Below are 25,024 nucleotides of genomic sequence, written 5' to 3' on the forward strand. Positions count from 1 at the left end.
ATTATTACCTGTCATATATTTTGTTAATATACTGTATTTGCCCTGCTCCCTCTGTTTAGCTAGCACAGACATTATAGAATGTCAATTCTGTTTTATGAGTCTTGACAATGTTCTCTGCCAAATGTATTCTTAATTCCCCCAAAAGTGTTTGGTACATCAAGCCAATGAAGTAAAATAAGCTAAGGTTTAGTAATAAATCCTGCATTTATACTATATAGAACATTTTCTCTAAAGTAAAACTGCAGTCATAAGAAAACACACAACATTAGCTTATGTGCATCATGTGGCATATTTGCTGAAGAGCATAACGAAAATGAGATTTAATGAGGTTTTTTTTTAAGATTATCATCCAAAGTACTGGCACAAGTGTGCTTATTACTGATTTGACAAATCATCCATAATTCAGTGCATTGGATGTGAGATTGGTGTCAGAGTCTTCCAGATGATGCATTACTTGTTCATTTAAACAATAGCTTTAATGATAAATGAAAGGGGGGGGCACAGAAATTACTGGTGGTGCTATGTGTGTATTCTAGTTATGCCTTTACTCCACTTATATGAATATGTTGCCCATAGCACCATAGAAGCCCAATATAATCCTTTCATGGTCCTAATATGTTGCTATGAGCAACATATGGGCAACATAAGCTATATGAAACATACTGTATCCACATTTTCTGTGTTACACTGTTATTGTGGCATTAAAATCCACATCAGTGTATTGTTTATATAAAATCTGCAAATTCAAAGTATTTGTGCTGATTTTACAACGGTTGTCAATACCTGGTAACCAAAGTCATTAGGTTTTTTCACAGTAAGAAAAATAGAACACTAATGAAAATCAATTAAAATGCATCAGAAATCAGCATTACATGTACTGTAGTTTCATGTAATTTGGTTTACCAGGAGTAATCCTTTTGTTTAATCTCCTAATTGCAAACTGGGAGTTAATAAACACAAAGATTAACAATTAAGGAACAAGCTTTTTTACCTGACTTAATGAACAAGCTTTTTTACCTGACTGGGATTTTTGTGACACTGACAGTATATATTATTTTTCAGGGTTTATTCGTTTCATTCAGCTAACCAAGAAAGCAGAGAGCGAGGCTTGCATAAATTTTATATGTAATGAATACATGTTTAATGATATTACAAATAAATAGGCCATACCTCTAGTCTGTCTGTTCTCATTAGCTTCTGTGCAGCTGCTGCCGCAGCTGATGGCACTGCCACTCCGGGGCTCCCAGCAACAAGCATTGGTGCAGTAGGAAGAATTTCAGCAGGTACAAGACCCGGTGAGACAGGCCCCAGGTATGGGTTAAAGGCTGCTGTTGCACTTGTGGCTAGGCTTGGTGCGACTGAAAACATTGGCTGAAAAAGACAGTACATTATAAAAAAGAGATGACTACACAATCAATGAATTGCTTGAAGTGGAATTATCTTTTATACACAGTAGGGGCAGCCATTTTGGAAGTATGAGTGACAGCATAATTGCTTCTACTATGTATGTGGATATATAAGATCAATTTTATAGTGCATATACTGTATCTTCCTTACATATAATTACATAAACATTTTTTTTTACAAATTACACATGCATTTGTTTTACATACATGTTTATTATTTTGCAAACAAGCTGACTTTGCCGTTAATGGCTATAGTTTTCTATTTTCAATAGCACTAATATCCATATTCCATTGGGTTTAAAAGTTATTCCATCCAAACTAAAGTTCTGATATATGGCTCAATCGCTTGTAATAATTTAGTTGAAACTCTGAGGAGATCAGTTCCGGTGAATCAACCACTATTTTGACATAATTGTTTAATTTAATATGCAAAATATAAAAATTGGCATGGAGTGTTGAAATCTCACCTGGGAAGCTATACATCTTTAGTTTTTAGTTTAGTTTTCTATTATTCTGAGCGGGTTAGATAGAGATCAAACTGGCACTGTGGACTGAAACTTATTTAGGATTCTCCCAATATGCCTTACTAGTGAATGTTGATTAAAAAAAAATGGCCCAACGATCCTATGGCCCCCTTAAATTAATATTCACAGCTGGTTTCTCCATAGAAAAAATGGGATAAGAAGGCAGATGGTACTGGTTGCTAGGATCTAATCCCTTACAATCAGGAGAAATGGTTGGATTTGTTGGTATCCTTTTTCTTCACTACACATAAACATGGAAACCAACGCCTATAGGAATATTTAAAGACATTGGTTCATTTTATTTCTATATCATACATGAATTAACCTATTTTCTATGTTATGTATTCATTATTTGTATAAAATCCTCCTTCACGTAACAGACATTTTATACAAGCTACAACCATGACTCATTTGCAAAGCATTCATGACTTTCTAATAAGCATGCCCAGCAGTAGCTGCTCAGTTGTTGACTGTCTCCAAAGGGTAGTCTATACAATGTTTTGTGAACTAGAGAGACTGGGAGGGAGTGTGCCACTTCTAATCACTCAGGTACGTGTGTGTGCATGTGTATGTGTGATCTCAAAAGCTGAACAGCAAAAACCAAATTACAGTATACTCTCTTTAAAGCATTGAAGCAACTAACAACAGAGAACATAATAAAATAACTGAACTAAAGCAAACATGTACCAAGACTATCTATTTAATTTCATAAGGCAAAGAGCAATGTAAAGTTACATATGGTAACATATAGAATGAGTCATTCAAATGTCTAATAGAAAAAGTGTTTTATGGTATCCTGAAATGTTTACCGACAACTGAAATCCTTGTTAGGGATGTAGTGATGTTTTACGCATACCATAATGACACATGGGGAGTAAACAAAGCTGAAGCAAGTTGTGGTGACCTTTTCGAATGTTCCTTTGTAAAATGCTTGCTCATGGATTTTTCTATGGAGACTGGAAATGCTCTCAAAGCAGTACAGTATAATACTGGATTTTATTACTTTTTTTAAATTTTATTTTAAACATGTAAGACTAATCAGTAGCCCCCCCAGTCATAGCCTAATCTAATTTTTCCTTAACATTTATGCCAGCAGTAGCTTATGTCTTCACAACGTTTGTCATTAGTCACACAGTCTAATTCTGACATACCATAGTATTTAGCTTCTAAATTGGGCATTCATTGCAGTTTAAGGATGAAGACTGACTTCTGCATTCTGTTTGAAACAGAACCTAATAGAAGTGGTAGAAGTGATAGTGAAGTGTAATACTGCAACCTACATGTACCCACAGACCCAGATTTGGCCAGCTTCAGGTACCTATTTAATACGTGCATGGAAACACCCCACAAGAAAACTGGACTAGTTCTTCTATATTGATCAGCCATGATTTACATAAAAACTTCTCGTCTATCAAGGGAGGGATTTTTGCCCATGTGGCAAAAACCAGACTGTCCACTCAAACTGCACCCCAAAGACATAATAGATGTATCCTTACTTCATGTTTAGGTGACAAATGTAAAATTTGATTTCCCATCGCTTTTTGGCCACCAGGAAAAAACTTTTGTTATAGATACACTTTAATTCCACCCATTGCAAGCCTTTATTACTTAAAATTTTCTTTTTCTGGAGTAGCTGTGCTATAGCTACTCCAGATTTTGGTGGCTTAAGTTTTAATAAATTCCACTTACTGGATTTTATTATGTATTTATAAATGAGTTCCCTTATATTTTTACATTGGTTAGAATTCAAATTTAACCATATTGTAATGTGGAGACTTTCTGGATTTCTTTTCCAGAACACTTGACACGACACAGGAGTCTGCCACTCAATGTTTTATTATGAGAATAAGCAGATTGGAATTTTAAAGGCTAACTTCACTTTTGTAAAAAAATTATAAGAATAATAATAATAAATGTACATTATTTTGCAAGAAAAAAAATGTGCATTTACATTTTGTTTTCTTAGAAGCCTGCTGAGCAGATCACATGTACAATGTCAGGGTCCTGCAGATTCACAGTACAGATGTCTGCACATACCTCCTGTGCGAGCAGACAGTTTCTGAAGAACAGGAAGACCAATGAGCTACGAGGGTGCTCCCCAGCACTGTCACAGTATATTGAGAACTACAAGTGATCTGCCGCGATGGAAGATGGGACTTGTAGTTCATTCATTCACAGAACCTACAGAGCCTAGTGAATGAATGACGCAGCTGTGTGGGCAGAACCCTATATAGCCATGCTATTTTTAAATTGTGACAGCGGTGCAGAAAGATGATTCGCCTTCTGCTGTCACAATAAGGGATTAGGGGGATGTGGGATTGCTGCTTTAGAAACATATTACTTGTTACCCCAAATATGGGTGTAACATTTAGCATGATACTAAAAGTGAACGTATCCTTTAATGGAAATATTGTCAGGTGATCACTGTGAATTACTGTAGCTGGCTCAGAGAGTGTTCATGTGAATGCAGATCTCATGGTCAACATTGCAAAGAGGGAATGACTGTGCAGACAGTTGTGTGCAGATGGATTGGTTTGCCTAACGTTGTGCATTTACAAATACACATCACTGGCAATTTAAAAAATGTGTATTTATTCTCGGTTAAAAACATAGATGTCCACACAGTTAAACATAAAAAAGGAAATAAGTTCTATTACAGCTTTCCCACTGATGTACTTACCACAGGCTGCAGCTGAGTACCGGGAATCATTGCATTGGCTAGCTGCATTTGCTGGGCCAGCATGGCCATGTTCTTTTGTTGAATCAGGTTATTCCGTCCATTTATCTCTAACTGTGTTTTTAAATGTGGTGGTGGATGGAGATATTTACAATTCTCCCGTGAACAGCGACCCTTGGGGAAGGAAAAACAAGGCACTGTCAGTATAAATCGGTGTGATATTTGTATGCTTGTAGGAGTGGAAAAGAGAACACAAATACTTTTTTCTATCTTGAAGTATATCTGAATGCTGTTTACATTGGAATTGAAAATGCAAGTCACCTGGTTGTTCTGTCCGCATAGCATGTATAAATAAGTACTATGCTGTATGTACTAAACAAAAATATACACTGGTTTATGCAGGTTTATGCAAAACTCTCTTGAATAATATTAATAATCAGAAATGAAAAAGGTACATATAGCCATCAAAACAGAATATATTTACCGTACATATAAGGTGATCACACAATATTGTCCATACTTGTAACTGACATATTGTCTGGTTATCCCAGCTAGCTGTCACTTTGGTATCAATTTAAATGGTACAATATATCTATACACTTGTCCGAAATGTATGAATGTTTGTACAAAGTTATTATTTACTACTCTAACCAAATAAACAACATTTAGCCCTCATGCACACTGCACGTTTTTACAGTTGCTCTTTTTGGCTTTTGACGTTTTTTTTCTACAGCCAGTAAACCCCCCAGCATGCTATCCTATGTGTCCATGCACACACAGACTGTAATTTTTTGGATGTTTTTTGGCTGGAAAAAACCCCAGGTTTCGAGAGGAGTTTTTTTAGCTGTAAAAACACTCTAACACTGAAATTCGTGGCAACGCGCAGTAAATCGTGGTAAACCAGAGTTTTGGACTTTTTTTGCTAAAAAACCGCAAATGTGAAAAAACGTGAAAAAAAAACGTCAAAATGCCGCTAAACGCTAATACAAAAAAAAAACACATCAAAATGCCGCTAAACGCTAATACAAAAATGCTTAAAAACTCATGTTTATAACGTGACTTTACACAGCTAACGTTACCAGCATTATTAAAACACCCAGTGTGCATGGCGCCTTAGATGTATCAGATCATGAGTTAATTACATCACAGACACACCAAAATTGTAAATAGAAGCACATACAGAAATCATACTTTGAATTTGATAAGATATAAGAAATAAAGCTAAAGACCCCTAGAATTGGGTACTTATACTGCTGCTCCATTCATATCACAGCATATTGATTCATAGCATCTGAAAGTGCCAAAACATGTTACAGTCAGAGCTGTGCCTTAATGACATCCAGAGTATGACCCTTACATAATCCATCCTGTATGTGTGGGTAATGAATCCTGCAGGGGAAGTTTTGTATTGGAGAATCCATGATTACACTCCTAAACCAGGAATGTGGCCACTTTTAGTGTGCTTGCTGTTCTTTCCTCCAACATATCTGAACTATTGAGGGTTGCCTATGCTCCCTTTATAGATCTACAAGTTAAGACATTTATTTAGGCAGCATGTCTGTTTTACTCTCTATCTGAAAATATAATTTACAAAAAATCAAAATAATTAATTCCAGGGCCGAACTCCCGAGATTCATCACTGTAACAGCCATCTTTATATCTGAACGTGAATGTAATGTTGAAAAGACATTAATGCTTTGTCATGCTGTAGTTGAAACCAGCCAAAAAAGCAATACTTCTGACTAAAAAATCTATACCCACCCAGAGCAATAATGTCTTTAGTCTGAAAGCACATCTAAATTACCAGTGTGCTCATCTATCACACAGCACAAGGAGGTTAATAACAATGATAAAGTGTTCTGACTTGCACAGGGCAGATACATGAGCTGAAAGCAACAAAAAGCTCTTTAAAAAAGCATCAAAAAGAATATGCTATATGTAAAAAAAAAATATATATATATATATATATATATATATATATATATATATTTTGTACAAAGAGAAAAATATCCCCTCCCTTAGTCATCACTTTACTTTACTGTAAATCCCAGGAGCCTTCTATATTACCTGTCCTGTTTATCTTTCCTCTTCACTAGGGATGAGCTTAAAGTTCAAGTTCAGATTGAACCTTGGCTATTTGGGTGTTCGATGAATGTTCGAATATTTGACTGTTTGACAGGAGCCGAACATCACTATAATAGCTAAATTACTACCTCTAATTTGACAGTTTCTCACTGTCAGTGCTTGTTAAGGATGCTGGCGAGCGTAGGGATTGCCAAATCCTTAACAATCAGTGAAGTCACTGTCTCCATTCTTGAATGGCTGGGAGCCCTGGCCATGTAAGCAAAAGGGTGGGGTGGTTGTGGCATCACCAACCAAATATTGTCATGGATACAGACCAATTGTGGATATGTTCATAATAATGTGGATAAGTGATCTCATCACATCCCTTCCCCCTTGTATATAAACCTAATGAAAGCTCCAAATCCAGAGGGTTATTATGGGAATGCATCATGACTGAGCAGGTTGGTGTATCAATTAGTTTTTTTCAATAATTAGCGTCATCATTTATCATATTTGAAATTAGATTTATAAGGATGGCTTTTTGACGGGGGTTTTTTTTCAATAAAAGACTGGTACATTATTCTGGGAGCAGTGTCCAGCAACCAATGCACTTTTTTGACAATTCCTTGACTATTAGTCCTAAAAATTTAGAAAATTGGTTCAATGGTGTTCCGATTCAGCATCCAAACTTTTGATTTGTTCAACCAAACTTCCCCAAACCTAGGTGTGTTCAGCTCATCCCCACTCTTCACAGCACAAATGGTTAAATTTGGAGGAGCAACGTTTCCTGTTCTCTTCACTCTGAGGTCTTCAACCCAGAATTTCTTGAACATATTGAAACGTATAAAAGGGAAATTATAACTTATGTGTTAAATATGTATGTTTTTAAGTCTTTTTACATTTTTATGTTTTAACTGGATATTTTCAGATTATTACTCTTTATAAAAAATCTTTAATTTATAAATAAACAGACTGAACAGAGTGCACCTATGACACTACTGTCACATCAGTAGTTGATTGCTTTCAGACTGTCTCTTATGTCTTATGTTTGTATGATGCCGTATAGAGCAGACAAATGGGATGGAATGGTATAAGTCACTGTGATGTTTCTGTAATATGAACAAGTTCTACTTAATTATGTAAACAGGGTTACTTTCAGAAGAGCAGTTAACATTTGAAAAAGAGTTAAGTGTGACGTATTACACTCACACAGCCTCATGCTGCATAGAGATTTTCCAGCTTGCAGGACAACAATCTGTGGTTGCCACTCGGGTAGGTTAAATCATAGTTAACCCTTTACACACATAAGTATTAGCCACCACCATGTGCTTTAACAGTAGCATGTACAATTCACAGCTTCTACTGATGCAGGTGTGAAGAAATGTTTGTATCCCTCACTTTCTTCAAAGAGGCAATACATTCTTTATCTCTCCTTAGAGCACTGATAGATTCAATTTAACAATTTCTAAATATTATTTTAATGAAAAAAAACAAAAACCAATGCAAGAAAATATTTTCAGAAAAAGAATGTCCTAAAGCAGACAATAAGAAACAATAAAATAAATGGTAAAAGTAAGAAACAAATTTGTAAAGTCTGACCGGACTTTGGATCTAGCACAGTCCAATTCACTTGCAGTGTAAATACAATCAAATTTATTAAAGTCACTGGTTCTCATAAATGACTCACAGCAGTCCTTTTATAGTTCTGATTTTAGATGAGAGCTACTGATGCAACCATCCCTGAAAAGACTGTACAAACATAATACAACCAATCAAAGGGTCTAAAAGATATACTGAAAGGATTTTAAAGTGTTTTATTATGCTACAGCAGACATTTATTCTAACTACATATTTTTCGTAAAGATGACAAGATTCCAAAATCCAACAACCAACATATTAATGTCACAGAATGAAATGACAATTCGTTAGAAACCAAATATAATATAAATCAGATGCACAAGGTGTTCCATAAGAGATACAAAGTGTGCCGTCCGTTGGCTGGATCTTGAAATATAGTCGTGTTTGGTGTCTAACGGATTGTTATTTTCTTATTCTTTAGTGTAACCAAGTTTTATGAATGTAACCTTATTACAGCAGGAACTTTGGACTATGAAAAGAGTTTGCTTCTAGTAGCTAGACTAGGGTGTGTATCTGCTATAAACTGTTCTGCTAGAGGGTCTAATAAAAGATCTTTCAAGGTTTCAGGCTAATGGAAGTTTACAACATCCTGCTCCACTTTTAGCTGGGAATATTCTATTGAGATTTATGTTGGCTTAGCTTTCTTTCTAAAATTTTCTGATTTGTGCCTAAATATGGGTTGTGTTTTAGTTGGGGGGGTTTATAAAGTGTGTCACTGCCTATCCACCACAGACTAGATTTAAATTTGACCATTTTGTCACCAAATTGTGCATTTTGGAGATATAAGGGTGCAACTGTGAGTAATATCACTTCCATATTCTGTCCGCACAATTTGGGGTCATCATCAAGACTATGGCTAGGTTCACACTACTGCGACTGAAATTTGATCCAGTGTTTAGTACAAATATGTAGTGCATCTTGTTTGCGATTTTGATGCATTTTTTGGTTTTTGGACAATCATAATCACAAGCATATCTATCATTACATAAATTAAAGGCATCCTCTTCCTTTTTATTTACTTGTTTGTGTTGTGTGGTGGTTAAGCAGTCATGTTTTCCCTGCCCTAGGTCATGGCAATACCTATTGCCACAGTTTTGATTGAAGAAGTCGAGGAGCAGAGGAAGAAGAAGCACAGATACTGGATCCATCCAATCATTGCAAATTGGGAAGAGAGAGGCCAGTTCCGGGTCATGTACAATGACATTTGTGCACATGAGGAAAAGTTCTTCAATTACACATGCAGGTCAATAAAAATGTGAGTACATACGCTTATCCTTCTTCTTCTTATTATTATTATTATTATTATTATTATTATTATTATCCTCATTAGCTTTGTTTGTGGAGGGATGTGCATGGGAGGGGAAAGTAGATGGGATTAAAAAGTACAGAAATCACATGAATACGTCATCAAAATCGCATGTATCTGGATTTTGGTGCTTTTCCATTAAAGTCTATGGAGCCCAAATCACACTGGAATCACACCAAAGTGGTACAGGATCCCTTTTCCCTTTTTGTGTTGTGCTGCATTGTTGTGAATGGACACCACTGAAACCAATGTGATCTCCATTGTCATGAAATTCTGTGTGACTCAGGTCGCATCTGAAATTGCACTACTCTGAACCAAGTCTAAATATATACTATATTGCCAGAAGTATCGGGACACCCCTCTAAATCACTGGATTGAGGTGTTCCAATCACCTCCATGGCCACAGGTGTATAAAATAAAGCAACTAGGCATGCAGACTGCTTCTATAAACATTTGTGAAAGAATGGGTCGCTCTCAGGAGCTCAGTGAATTCAAACTTGGTACCAGGATAGGTTGCCACCTGTGCAATAGATCCATCTGTGAAATTTCCTTGCTGCTAAATATTCCACGGTCAACTGTTAGTGATATTATAACAAAGTGGAAGCAACTGGGAGCAACAGCAACTCAGCCATGAAGTGGTAGGCCATGTAACATGTCAGAGCAAGGTCAGCGCTTGCTGAAGTGCACAGTGAGCAGAAGTCATCAGCTGTGTGCAGAGTAGTTAAAGAACTCCAAACTTCATGTGGCCTTCAGATTTGCACAACAACAGTGTGTAGGGAGCTTCATGAAATGGATGTCCATGGCCAAGCAGCTGCATCCAAGCTTTATGTCACCAAGTGCAATGCAAAGCATCGGATGCAGTGGTGTAAAGCACACCACCACTGGACTTTAGAGCAGTGGAAACGTGTTCCCTGGAGTGACGAATCATGCTTCTCTGTCTAGCAATCCGATAGAAGTGTCTGGGTTTGGCAGTTGCCAGGAGAACGGTACTTTCCTGGCTGCATTGTGCCAAGTGTAAAGTTTTGTGGAGGGGAGATTATGATGGGGGTTGTTTTTCAGGGGTTGTGCCTGGCCTCTTAGTTCCAGTATAGGGAACACTTAAGGCGTCAGCATACCAAGACCATGGATGAGCAAGTTTGGGGTAGAGGAACATGACTGGCCTGCACAGAGTCCTGACCTCAACCTGATAGAACATCTTTGGGATGAATTGGAGCAAAGACTGCGAGCCAGGCCTTCTCGTCCGACATCAGTGCCTGACCTCACAAATGCGCTTCTGGTCAAACATTCCTTTAGACACACTCCTAAACCTTGTGGACAGCCTTCCTAGAAGAGTTGAAGCTGTTATAGCTGCAAAGTGTGTGCCGACTCAATATTGAACCCTATGGACTAAGACTGGGAGGCCATTAATGTTCCTGTGCGTAAATGTAGGCATCCCAATACTCTTGGTAATACAGTGTATATAAAGCACTATACATTCTCTTTTCCAAGCTCCAGTCCCCACAATTTCATTGTTGTATTATTTAGCTCAATAGGTAACATAGAAACAGCATTTCTTTACAGTTTCCTGCAAACACTTGCTGTATGTTTGCTTTTCTATATCAGTCCTATCACTGCTCATGCACTTTAGATACGTGCCCTGGACTGTATCACAGTCTCTGCAGTTCCATATACAAACATGTGAAACACCAGGTTATACTTATGTGTGATGATTATTACACAAGGAAATGCAGTTCTAGCAAATTTAGGTCAATTCTGTAATCAGAAAATTGATACAAATTCCCATGATTGGAAAATATATGTGATTACAGTACTTATCTAAAATTGATTGCTTGGAAAGCAATAGGTCATATTCCAAGCAGAAGAAGAAATAAAAACTCAATATAATTGCTTAATTACCACTTATCCTAACTGTGATCACGGGCACTGGTCCGCAGTCATGCCTAGCATGCCAGAAAATCAAAGGGAGGACTCTGAGGATGGTAAGAGTCAGGCTGCTGCCAGAATAGGGTAGCTCAGAAACTTAATCAGTAGGAATATGAAAGCGAGAGGGGAAAGCACAGACGGCTATCATATGATGTTTTTCTTTTGCTATCACATCAACAACATTTAGGCTGAAAGCCCAGGCTCTGCTAAACAACCAGCCTTTGTGTAATTATATTACAGCAGCATTATGCAGCTTTTTAGACCCTGGCCTCAGCAAGAAAAGCCACACTTCATCTCACAAGAGCGTTTTCATTTTGGCTGAGCCTTGTTCACTACCAGCAGTCTCAATTGTGTGTGTCTGGATAAGATCCCATATATACACAATGTACATAAATCCCTGTAACTTCTTACTCCCTATATTTGACAACATTTGACATTGTATGACAAAATGACATGTCATACTTGTATCATACTTAAGCTGAGTACAGGGTTCTTTACTGTCAGAGCGGTAAGGATGTGGAACTCGTTTCCACAGTAGTGGTGTCTGCAGGTAATGTTGTTAACTTAAAAAAAAAACTATTATGCCTGGTTCATACGTAAGCATTTTTTAGGGCTTTTTGAGTTTTGCAGAAACTCACTACAGTCCATTTATCATAGTTTCCTATGGGACACGTTCACATCTATGTGTTTTCAGTTGCTGCGTTTTTGGATAGGGTCAGGGACTTTTTTTTTCCCCCAAATTGCAACACACATAGGTGTGAACCAGGCCTTAGATCTTAGCAAATTCAATATACAAAGATTTGGAAAATGGTATTAACATAAACACACACACACCCACACAGGTTGAATTGGATTGACAGGTTTTAAAGTGGTTGTAAACCCCAAAAAAATCAAAATTTAAATGACCAGTCTACCGTACACAGCATAAGAACAGAAGTCATTTGTCCATAGTCTGGCCAAGAAAGGAGCAGCCAGTCATCTGAAATTCTCTCATTTCCTACGGTAAAAACACCGACACATGAAAAAAAATTATGTTGCCACAGACCCCTCTCCTGTGACTGGCAGACTAATTAGGAGTCTCATGCATGAACATGAGAGAAGGGGATGTGTGTTCCACAGCCATCCACACAGATCACTCCCGAAATAGCCAAGTTCGGGAATTACTCAGTGGACCGGGCTGACACTTTGTGCTTATCTCTACTAACAGAGGAAGAGGGGGGAACATGCTTTCACAGGGCATCATTATCAAATGGTCTCACTCAGATTTACCCCACAGCTGCCAGGGAGAAAGTCAAACAGAAGGATCACAATTACCCCTAAATAACTGGCCACTTCCACTGTGTACCTATCGGACGTTACTTGAAAATAGGGCACTACAGTAAAATCTGTCCAACTTTTGAGGGGTTGTGATCCTTCTGCTCGGCTCCCTCCCTGGGAGCTGTGGGGTTAAATATGTGTGAGGTTGTTTGGCTCCAGTTAGTTGATAATGATGACCTGTGAAAGCATGTATCCCACTCCTCCTACCTTAGTAGAGATAAGCACATAATATCAGCAGGGTCCCGCTGGCTGAGTAATTCCTGACAGTTGTTCAACTCTATGAAAGTCTGCAGTCTCTGGTGCCTCAAATGATGCCCAGTGTTTATGGGGATAACTGTTTTCTCAGTCTCCTCAGGCTGGAGCTGACTCCTAATTAGTCTGTCAATCACAGGAGAAGGGTGTGGCGACACATTTTTTTTCATGTGTCGAGTTTTTTTACTGTAGGAAAGAAGAGAGGATTTCATATGACTGGCTGCTCCTTTTTTGGCCAAACTAGGGACAGACGTCTGCTGCTATGCTTTGTGAAATAGACTGGTCATTTCAATGTTGATTGTTTTTACAACCACTTTAAGTGAAGCGCTACTCCACAGGCCTTCTTGTACTAAATGTCAGGGGTATGAATGACCTGAACAGGGCATCGTCATCAAAATTTAAACCAGCGTGGAAAAATGACAGTTGTAAAAATAAATGAAATGGAAAAACTGCACATTTTCCACCTGAGCACCATGAAAACTAGTCTGCACAGTCACAACATGTAATTTAATATTGCCTACAAACTGTATTATCTCACTACTGTCCTGCAAGTCATATTTTTAGAAAGGTAGAGAAACATTATATTGATGTAACCATCATCAATAAGAATATATATTTATCCAATATATATATATATATATATATATAAACTCACTGCCCACTTTATTAGATACACCTAATACCGGGTTGGGCCCGTTTTGCCTTCAGAACTGCCTTAATTCTTCATGGTATAGAATATTGGAAACATTCCTCAGAGATTTTGGTCCATATTGACATGATAGCATCACGCAGTTGCTACAGATTTGTCAGCTGCCCATCCATGAACCGTTGATACAAGGCAGGATGGATCCATGCTTTCTTGTTGTTTACACCAAATTCTGACCCTACCATCTGAATGTCACAGCTAAAATGGAGACTCATCAGACCAGTCAACATTTTTCTAATATTCTATTGTCCAATTTTGGTGCGAATTGTAGCCTCTGTTTCCTGTTCTTAGCAGACAAGGGTGGCACCCAGTGTGGTCTTCTGCTTCAGCATTCAAGGTGTTGTGCATTCAGAGCTGGTATTGCATACCTTGTTTGTAACGAGTGGTTATATGAGTTACTGTTGCCTTTCTATCATCTGGAACCAGTCTGCCCATTCTCCTCTGACCTCAACATGGCATTTTCATACACACAACTGCTGCTCACTGGATATTTTCTCTTTTTTGGACCATCCTCTTTAAACCCTAGAGATTGTTCTGCGTGAAAATCCCAGTAGATCAGCAATTTTTTAAATACTCAGACCAGCCCGTCTGGCACCAACAACCATGCCACGTTCAAAGTCACTTAAATCCCTTTTCTTCCCCATTCTGATGCTTGGTTTGAACTCCAGCAAGCCGTCTGCCATGTGATTGGCTGATTAGCAATATGTGTGTTAGCAAGCAATTGGACAGGTGTACCTAATAAAGTGGCCGGTGAGTGTATATTATATATATATATATATATATATATATATATATACACACATACACACAATATATATATATATATTTAATTATTGCATAGAATATATACACACACACAATATATATATTTAATTATTGCATAGAATATATACACACATACACACACAATATATATTTAATTATTGCATAGAATATATACACACATACACAATGTGTAGTGTCCAACTGTTCTTGTTCTTATGAGTGTCTGAATTCCAATCATGTATGTTAATTTTGTTGCTTTGACAGGACTTTGTCAGTAAAGTACTATACAACAGCATCACCTATTTATCAACACAGACAGCAGTGGAACAGCTGATAATTTCTTCCATGTAAAGGTTAAGTAGCAATCCACATCAAGCAACAGGGGGCAAAAAGGCCAAGGCACTGAGCATTCAAGCTCAGGGGCGACAGTTGGTTGTTAAGCAAGGACTTCCTTTGTCTGTTTTGCTTCACTAGAAAGTCAATAGCATGCTGTGCAAGTTTCTTGTTTGTAGTGAGGGCACAGATTTCACAAATCTGCAAACAGGTCAGACATATCAATTTATCTTCCTAGGCTGTTTGTTCAAACAGGTTTTCTAAACAGAACAACTTGACCAGTTCAGTGGAAACAAGTACTTGTGCATTTGCTTTTTTTAAATTCATATCCCTAAGTAACGTCATTATACAACAATTCTATATATTGGTTTAATAACACAACTATTATCTGGCTAAGTACAGGGTATAAATGTGCTATTTTACATATGATGCTACCTCTACTGTATACAATATGGTAGTGTAGTTACATCTTATTTGCTGACATAAGCAGTAATTTTCACTTGGTAAGCCTTCTGCTATTATATCTAAAATATCTGGAAAATGGAAATCTGTGATTTTATAAAAGACATTTTACCATAATATAACAATCCCCCAAAGGGAGGGAAATGGCAGTTGGAGTTCCTATTCTGGTCTAAAATTGTTGTGTAATGTGCAATAACCACCCAATTAGTAACAAATACCACATGTTTGCAGCTGCCACCTCTTGATCCAAAAGGATGTTTATATACAATTAATGTTAGGAAGCAAGCGCTATCGGTTGCATATATTTATAAACAAACTCAAATGTGCTCATAAACCAATATACCTCAAATAAATATTTGCAAAAAAAATTAGATTACAATTTCACACATCATATATAAGTGAAAAGTCCCAACTCATGTGTGCTCCATATACTTCCAAACAACAAAAATAAATATAAGGAACATCCATAAAAAGTGAAGACCAGAAACACTCCTCACTCACCAGATTCCTTTGACCTACTTGTTATACAAAATGAAAAGTCATAAACGCTTATAATGGTGGCATCAAAGTATAAAAATAAGATTTATCCCTGTAAGCTCACTTCCTGTTGTGTTTCTGGGAAAGGAAGTGAAAGGAAATCTTCCTGATGGAGACAAAGACAGCAATAGAAACCAATGTAGATGTTCTACCCTCCTCTGCTATATCTCATTCTAAAAGTTCTGTTTTAATGAATTCCGAACTTACTTAATATCAACACTCAATACCAGTCAAAACTATTCAGGATTGTGATATATGGCTGGGTAGATATACCCTTGGAGCAAGATAATCTGCTGTAACTAAATGAGTTTTTAAAATTTATTAATTTCAGATTATGATTAAATAACAGAAGTGCCACTGAAATTATTATTTCGATAGATTTATGTTTTTAATATTGTACTATAATATAGGAAAGAAAGAGTGATATTTAATCATGTAGATTAAATGCTATAAAGGAGTTCTCAAACAAAAGGAAATATGCATTGTTCTCAGTTTCACTCTAACGTTTTAATTGCTGTGATCCTTTTAGACTAACAAGTAATTATATTGTCTGCATTTAAATTCTATTTTTAATAGCTCAGGGACAGATGATTATTCCAAGCTGTGGCCTCCTTTTCCACTGGCAAAGATAATGTATGTTAGCCCTTTTAATAGTTTACGTTAAAAAAAATGCACACACTAAAAAAAATTTGAAAGCATTATTTTATACCTGTGAGGATACCCATAAATAACAGACAGAGATCAAACATAAATAAATACATAAATAAACCTCGAAATAGCATTTACTAAAGAAATGCACACATGAATGCCTAGATCTAATTAACGATGTAATTGTCGAATGGCATTGAACTTTCTTTGCAGTGACATCAGGAATGGTGGCCTTAAAAGGCTAATAAAATCATCCAACAGTGCCCTCAATGGTTTTCCAAGACGACTGAACAAAGTGACACAAAGAAGCAGGGTTAGCCAAAGCAGAAGAGTAGACTGCCCATGTTCTGGGCGGGGGGGGGGGGGGGGGTAGCTGTATCAGAAGCATCTCTTGGTCTCGCAATGCAAAAACACCAGCTTTTGCATTGTGCATGAACAAGCAGTCAAACTGACAGCTCAGTCCTGCATATGACACTGGGAGAGTAATCTGTGGGGCTCCTCTGTCAGCACGACAGCTGGGTCATGTTCTGCATAAGAAGTGCCAACAGCAGCTGTACAGTGTACAGTGAACTAGCTATCGAAGTGAACTAGCTATCGAAATGATTGCAGAACCCCAATGATTTCACTGGAGAGTAATCTGTCAGACTGTACTGTCAGTGAGACAGTCAGGTCCCGCTATCCATTTATTCAGTTAGGAATTAAGTCAGCTGTTGCACATCTTTGCCTACATCTGTGTCATGTAAGGTTGCCATCTTTCGTGAGAAAATTACTGACTTATGGTCCCTTTCTTATTAACAACACTGGCAGCAAGTCCCAATCAGGGACAACCACAGTACCAGAGGTATTTGACCTAAAAAAAAAAGAAAAAGTATCCAAGAGACACTGGAACTTTAAACATAGTTCATATAAGGTAGTGAGAGGAGGAAAAAACATTCAGAGCTCAATGGCTATGCTTGAGCCCCGGTTCACATATATGCAGCCTTATGGGCCGCGTTTTTCATGGGCATTAGAGCCCATTCATTTGAATAGACTCCTGTGCCCCGTGACAAGCAGAGAAGTCCCAGCACGTCTTCTGAAAATGCAGCTCACACAGGAACCTCAGTTCCCAGTCTGGTTTCATTTTCCAGTGCTGGCGGCGTGCCATTAGAATAATGGCACCCGCCTGTGGGTCTGCAATCCTGTGCGGGTGGTGGGGCAGCACGGATTTCTATGCGGATCCACATGGGCACCACCCGCACAGAAGTGAACCTAGCCTAAGGGTGGTATACACTAATAGAATTTTTTATTAAAATTTTGTACGAAAATCTCAAAAATAGTTCAAGGCTTTTAACATTAGATTTTGGAATGAATGGGCTTTACCAAATGAAAACAACATACACTGTTAGAAATTCGTACATTCGAAAAAAATTTTCCATCCTGCTCCTTTGAATTTTCTTGACCCCTGTGGTTGAAAACAAATGTCTATTTGTTCTACTGGTGAATATCCAACTTATAACTGCACGCAACAGATATGGCTACCCTCTGGTGTATACCCAGTAGGTTACCAGAATAAAACATGCACTGACAGGAGGAGCACCAGACCAAATGGTACTGCAAACTAATAAACCAATTTGGCCTCTCCCTCCATTTGGTCTGGTGCTTCTTCTATTGGCACAGAGGAATTTGACACGGTACTGCAAAGTAAAGTTTGCCTCCTGCATCTTCCTTTTAAGAAACCAAAATGTTTCCATTTCAATCAATTTAGTAAATTGTGCCAAGTTAGAAAGACTTTTAGCCTTTTGTTTGCCAATACAAGCCTGAGATAGTCAAATGGAGAAACCTGAGAAGGAATTTCATGAAGACATATGTATGTCGGCACCTGTTTGACTCTGAACAGCTTCTCTTTCCCAAACAAGTCAAAATGAATGCAAAAGCAACTCAAAGCAATTTAAATTTCTATTTTTTTTTACTTTGACTGCACTTTGCTCTCTTGCCTGTTTTGTTTTTCAGTTTATAAATATTTAGTCACTGTGGAAAATTACTATGTTGAAGTAGACTTAAGGAAATGTTGATATGGAGACAGGCTGCCTAAAAATCGTGAAAAAAATGAAAAGTATGGCAAAACAAATTTTACTACCTTTTCGGAAGTTTCTTTTCCAGATTCCTTCCAACTAACAAATTATGCTAGGTAAAAGAGGACATGTTAGTTGTATTAGACTATTAAAGCAGATGTGATACTGAGCTGAAAAGGATATAGGGAGAGTGCAGTGGCCAATTTTTGACACAATACTATCTAAGGTATTGCGTGGTGGGAGGGAGGAATGGGGGATGGGCCAACATTTTTGGGCAGATGGAAAGGGTAAGAAGTGCTCCCACTTGTTTTCATGTAATCTAAAATACTATTTTTATTTCCTTGAAAGTGATTGGGTATTCTTTGTAAAGTGAATTTTCACCACATCCACTAAGCAGAGTAAATGTTTCCTTGCAGAGTGAACAGTCTATTTGCCTTTTAGCAAATCAACCACAAAGAGTCAATCAATAAACAGTAAATTAATTTAAAGCCCAATTCTGGGTTGATTGGCTCAGAAGACTGAGGACATCCAATAAGCACAAGTCATCCCTAAAGGGGACTCACCACTTGAGAAAGCATCACTACATCACCCTGCACTCACATACAATAATTAAGACATTGGTGCTAACATGATCAAGTCAGTACCACTCTCTGCATCATTGAGGACCATCCACCTCTGATGATCCAAAGGGGAACCTGTGCAGACCAGACCAACAACATCTTAAATAGGCAGGTATAAAAGAACAATATGGCCTGGGGGTGTGGGCCCTGGTGGGGAGGTGAGGTGGGTTGTGGTCGCCCCAATAGATGAGAGGGTAGAGCCCAGAGTTGGAACTGAGAGATTTTTGGCATATTCCAAGAGAAAAACATTAAAATGATTGTAAATGTTTTTTTAAAAAGTAACAAACAGGTTTATAATTGCCTGCTCTGTGCAATGGAATTAAATAAAGCGGCCCCAAAACTCCTCTTCTCGGGTCCCCCACCAATGTTCCTGCATCCTCACCTCTGCTGTTTGCCCCCATAGAAAGTGTCTTTCTATGGAGGCACTCATGCACACTCACACCCGAGCCTCGCTGTCTGCATCTATTGACATAGACAGCAGGACCTGGCCCTGCCCCCCATCTCCCTCATCACCGGCTGTGATTGACAGCAGCAGGAGCCAATGGCTCCTTCTGCCTCAACAAAGCCAGAAAGACAAGGAAGTGAGGGGAGAGAAGAGCTGCAGACAGGCATAGCACTGGATCGAACAAGAGTTCAGGTAAGTATAACGTGGGGGGTGAGGAGGAATACTGATGCCTAAACATTTTTTAGTTTCATGCTTTCCTTGCATTAAGGTAACACATGTGTAGGCTTTATAACCACTTGAAAAAAGGGTAGAGTTGATGAATAACATTCTGCTGGCAGTCTTCTTTTTTTTTCTCAGAAAAAAAGGTTAACGACTCTTTGCTCTCACAACTGTACACTTATGGACCAGAGCAATTTGTACTATTCTGCTATGGGCCTATTGCTTCAGCAATAACTTTCACTTTACTTAAAGCGGAACTATACTCACCTTGGATCCGGCAATGCAGCATCCCCCAGCTGACATCCTTAGGCGGCCGGCTTCTGGGTCTTGATCACCGTCTAATTTTAATTGACTGGGCTGGGGTGACATCACTCTCGCACACGTGAAGGTCTTCAGTCAGATTCGGCATTGCCAAATTTGTACAAGACAGTGGAAACCCTGTGTATTTTGATTCTGTTTTTTGAGGGTATGAGTAGCAGGTCCAGTGTCCAAAACTGATTAACCACTTCCCATCTGGCCCATGTATATAAATGGCCGGACGGGGGCAGTGCAGGGGAGGGTTGCCGTTCATAAACAACGCCTGGCATTTTTGGCCAATCAGAGATCACATGAATAGTAGTAAGCAAGATGTCACTTCTGACATCATTGCTTACTACGTGTGAAATCTGTGAATGATCGCAGCAATCACATGGTACAAGGCTATTCACAACAGCCTTGTACCATGTGACAAGCTGTGACCAATCACAGCTCACACAGTAGTTCTCAATGGCTGCAAGAATGCAACCAGAAAGAAGGAGAAATGTTTGCTTTTATAGCCTTTATGGGTGTAAAAGCAATCAGTGGGGAAAAAAAACAATCTTCATCACCCCCACAAGTAGTACACTATGGTGACACTGTACTCTGTACTGCTAGGGTGACAGTAGGTTAACAAAAAAAAACAAATAGTAATATAAAAAATAAAATAAAAATGTAAAAAAAATTTTTGAAAAATTATAATGTTTGGTTATAAACTAGTTTGGGATATTTTTTTTTTTTTACTAAAAAGATAACTGAATAAATTTTGGCCGGGATTTATAAAGAAAGATCATTTATTTGCAAAATTTTATAGGAAAAACACTTTTTTTCACAATTTTTGGACTTTTCCATTTATATATATATATATATATATATATATATATATATAAAATCCCAGTGGTGAATAAATACCACCAAAATAAAGTTTTATCTGTCTCAAAAAAATGCTAAAAAATTCATATGGGTACAGTGTTGCATGACCACGCAATTGTCATTCAAAATGTGACAGTGCTGAAAGCTGAAAATTGGCCTGGACACCTGGACAGGAAGGGGGTAAAAGTGCCCGAACATGAAGTGGTTAATTTTTTTTTTTTCAAATCGCCTCCTGTATATTTTACAACACAGCAGTTTATTGACAGAATAGAAGTTGAGCTATCTAACATATCAAATAAAAGCAGCTGTTTTGCTAAGCCAAACCCATGGATTGATGTTTTTATGACTAGCCTGACTATCATCTGTTTAGGAAGTCCAATTTATCTTTAAATGTACTGCTATATGTAGGGTAGTGTACACAACATACCCCCGCTTTCAACATAGCCAGTACTTAAACAGAGATCACTCTATATCCCATTGTAGCCACATCACTTTTATTTTGTGAAATATTTTTAGCTTCTATTTTTAACGATAACTGTGGTCTGGGAAGGCTTTAATTTGAAGCTTTGAGAGCAGTTCTTGGCATTTTAATATATCATCTGTGGAATTACCTAGCTATACAGATACATATAAAGAAAAACATAAATTAATATAGAATGGTAACTTAAATGTACTAATTGTAATCTAAAACAAAAACAATCTGCGCCACAAGAACTATGTGAACAACTTGAAAGTGAATGCTGCTGTGCCTTGATAAAAATCAAAAAATCAGTGAAACAATAAAACAGCGTAAAACATGAAATGAATCAAAAGTAATTATACACAAATCATAATAAATTCTGTGGTTATAAAATAAATGTCAAAAACCACCAAAATGAAAAAAATATAAAATTTGTGTCCAAATACAAAAAGTGATGAAACCAAAAACAAAGAAAGTCCCCTTTAAACATGCAAATAGTGCTCTGAATTTTTTTTATTTTTTTTGGATAAGTATAAGAGAAAAGACTCCACAGATCCACACCTTCCTGTGAATACTGATGCATTCCACACTCACCAGAGATAAGAATAAATTGCACTTTATGGATACAATATTATCCTCCAATTCACAGGGAAAATTTCCTCTCTGTAGCCTCCTCCATATACAAGAGCTTCCTTACATCCAACTTCAAAAGGGATTTCCCCTCATAATGATGTGTTATATAGGAATACAAAGGAGAACCAATAGACTTTTAATTGAATAAAATAGTGCTCAATCTACTCACATTATAGCTTAAAATAAGTCGCCAATTGACAAAATTCTCCAAAACAGACTTCCTAGTGTAAAACGGATTCCAGAAAGTAAACCAAACAGGCAGCACCGGATATGACGTCCCACGCTCAACATAGGAAACCAGAAGTACGTCGCCTGACGCGTTTCCCCCCTCCTCCACGGCGTTATAAAAATTATAATATACACACTTTTAATACCAGGAAAGAGTCTTTTTACTTTAATACAGTTTATAAAGTTTTGTAAATAGGTGATTTTTCACTGACAGGGAGCACTGATGGGCACTGACAGGCATCACTGATGGACACTGACAGCCAGCACTGATGGACACTGACAGCCAGCACTGAAGAGGCAGTGATAGACAGCACTGAAGGGTAATGATAGCCATCACTTGGGTTTAATTATACTTCCCATTTGAGGCAGTGTTTTCTGTAAATGGACTGCATCCCAATATAGGGGAGTGTCAGTCAGAGTTCTATTTAAAGCATGCGATGCTTCGCGCTTGCCACGCCCTTGATGACATCTTTTTGATGATGAAAAGCATAGAGTAGAGTCACGCCGTGTGATGTCATCGCGCTCCGGATGGATAGTGGCCATCTTGTTGGTTTGAAACAACCCATTTTGATATGCTGTTTTTAATGATGTCTATGTAAGTGCAATTTTAATAAATCCTTTGGCTGCATTTTTTTACTACACTATGAGCTGGCATTCTTTCTTGATATGGTGTTGTGTCACCTGATGGGAGGTTTGCTGCTCAGACTACCTGTGATCTGGAGAAGTGTCTGTTATATCACTGGGAGAAGCCTGCACTTAGGATTTTGTGCTGTACCAGCTGGATTAATTTACTGCGTGATTTGGCCAGTCCTTTGGGTGGTCAAACCTTCTGGTAAGAGTCTATCTTATTGAGTGGAAGGTGATGGTCTTCTCTTTGGATCGGGCTATTTCCTTCAAGCACTAGCTTCTGCCTATATATGTGGATCCCATATGGACTTTGTTGCCACCTGTATGTTTATAAGTTAATGCTTTTTGCGATAAAATTAAGATTTATGTATTGATAATGCTGCACTTTTTTTGTTACCATTCACACATGAAGCTGCGGCTCAACCTCACCCCCTCTCTCTTCTCCTTGGCTCACTGGCTGTGATTGACAGCAGGGGGAGCCAAAGGCTCCTGCTGCTGTCTCAGCCATTGAGGAGAAGGAGTCCTGGGATAACCGAGACTCCAGTGCACATCGCTGGATCGAGAGGGGGCTTAGGTGATTATTAGGGGGGCTGGGGGAACTGCTGCACAGAGAAGACAAAAAACCTTTAGCATTTACATCCACTTTACTGATATCTTCTTTCACATTCCATCCTGTAGACTCAAGATGTCACAGGAACAAGTGTCCCTTTGGAATATTTCCCTTCTATTCCTGTTTTGGTGGCAACTAAAAATTTTGGATTTATGCTAACCTTCATTCCTGTTGACATGGGTATTATTATTATTATACAGGATTTATATAGCGCCAACAGTTTGCGCAGCGCTTTACAATATAAGGGAGACAGTACAGTTACAATACATTTCAGTACAGAAGGAATGTGAGGGCCCTGCTCATGGAGCTTACAATGTAAAGGAAGGGGGAGATGATACAAAAGGTGATAGCTGCGGGGGATGATCTGGTGGAGGTGATTCAAGTACAGTTCCTAGGTGGAGAAATGCGTTTTCAAAGATCACCTAAAGGCAGACAGGATGGGGGCTGACCGAACATGCTGTGGTAGGGAGTTCCAGAGGATGGGAGAGGCTCTGGAGAAGTCCTGGAGAGGAGCGTGGGAGGAGGTGATGAGGGAGCTAGAGAGGAAGATATCATGGGAGAAACGCAGTGTGTGATTTGACCGATATCTGTGGATGAGGTCGGTGATGTAGCTAGGGGCAGTGTTGTGGATGGCTTTGTAAGATGTGGTTAGTATTTTGAATTTTATACGTTGGGTTATTGGAAGCCAGTGAAGGGATTGGCAGAGAGGGATAGCAGACGCTGATCGGTTGGTAAGTTTGGTGTTGGGCCTGGTATGTTGGTTAGAGAAGGAAGCTTGACACTGGAAAACTGGGTAAACAAGAGAATTGGAAAGTGACTGTCCCTAACAGGGACACAGACAGCAATAAATATGTGACAGGGGCTCTAATCCCCCACCACCACACCCACTCTATAAAAATCTAAAAAAAAAAAAAATGTTTAAATGTTGTTTTGCCTTTATACTGACAGTTCAGACACACAAACTATGCGTTTTAAAACTCTTTTGTAGGACTGCTGCTACCGTCTTCCAAATACTGTAGTCTATGACATTGCTGTGGTATAGAAACATGGGGAAAAAAAACAACATACATGCCTGGAGGACTATCAAAAAATCTCCTGTATCTGTGGAAATATTTTTCTATTTTGAGCATTTTATAACAGGACACTCTTTTATTTGCTGCATGTACCAAAATATGTTGGAAGTAAAAGTGGCAGTTGTTTTGCGAGGAGGTAAGGCTGCATTCATACTTGTACTCTTGTGTTTAGCAGCAGGCATTATCTGGAAAGTATGAGCAAATGTCTTGCTTCCCAGGTAAAGTTTTTCCTGCATTTAGATGTACTTTCCTTTACCTAGCTTTAGAAACATTTATGTGCGTTCAGAGTATCCACTATGCCCCTGGACACACAAAAGTCTATATTCTCTAAAT

General features: G+C 38.2%; 1 protein-coding gene across 20 annotated transcripts in view; it reads right to left on the bottom strand.

Annotated features, from left to right (window-relative positions):
- Positions 1 to 25,024, bottom strand: part of MBNL1 (muscleblind like splicing regulator 1) — a 262,308-nt gene that overhangs the window by 35,717 nt on the left and 201,567 nt on the right. For all 20 annotated transcript variants that reach the window (XM_089672623.1, XM_089672620.1, XM_089672619.1 and 17 more), the window contains 2 exons: positions 4,611 to 4,781; positions 1,171 to 1,371 (listed from right to left, as the gene is read on the bottom strand). In XM_089672623.1, the coding sequence (XP_089528749.1) occupies positions 1,171 to 1,371; positions 4,611 to 4,679 (270 nt within the window). In that variant the 5' untranslated portion in view covers positions 4,680 to 4,781. The remainder of the gene's footprint in view (positions 1 to 1,170; positions 1,372 to 4,610; positions 4,782 to 25,024) is intronic.

Source organism: Staurois parvus, unplaced genomic scaffold (assembly GCF_062004578.1).
Source record: "Staurois parvus isolate SC_StPar_1 unplaced genomic scaffold, SC_StPar_1.0 ptg000131l, whole genome shotgun sequence".
Classification (NCBI taxonomy): Eukaryota; Metazoa; Chordata; class Amphibia; order Anura; family Ranidae; genus Staurois; species Staurois parvus.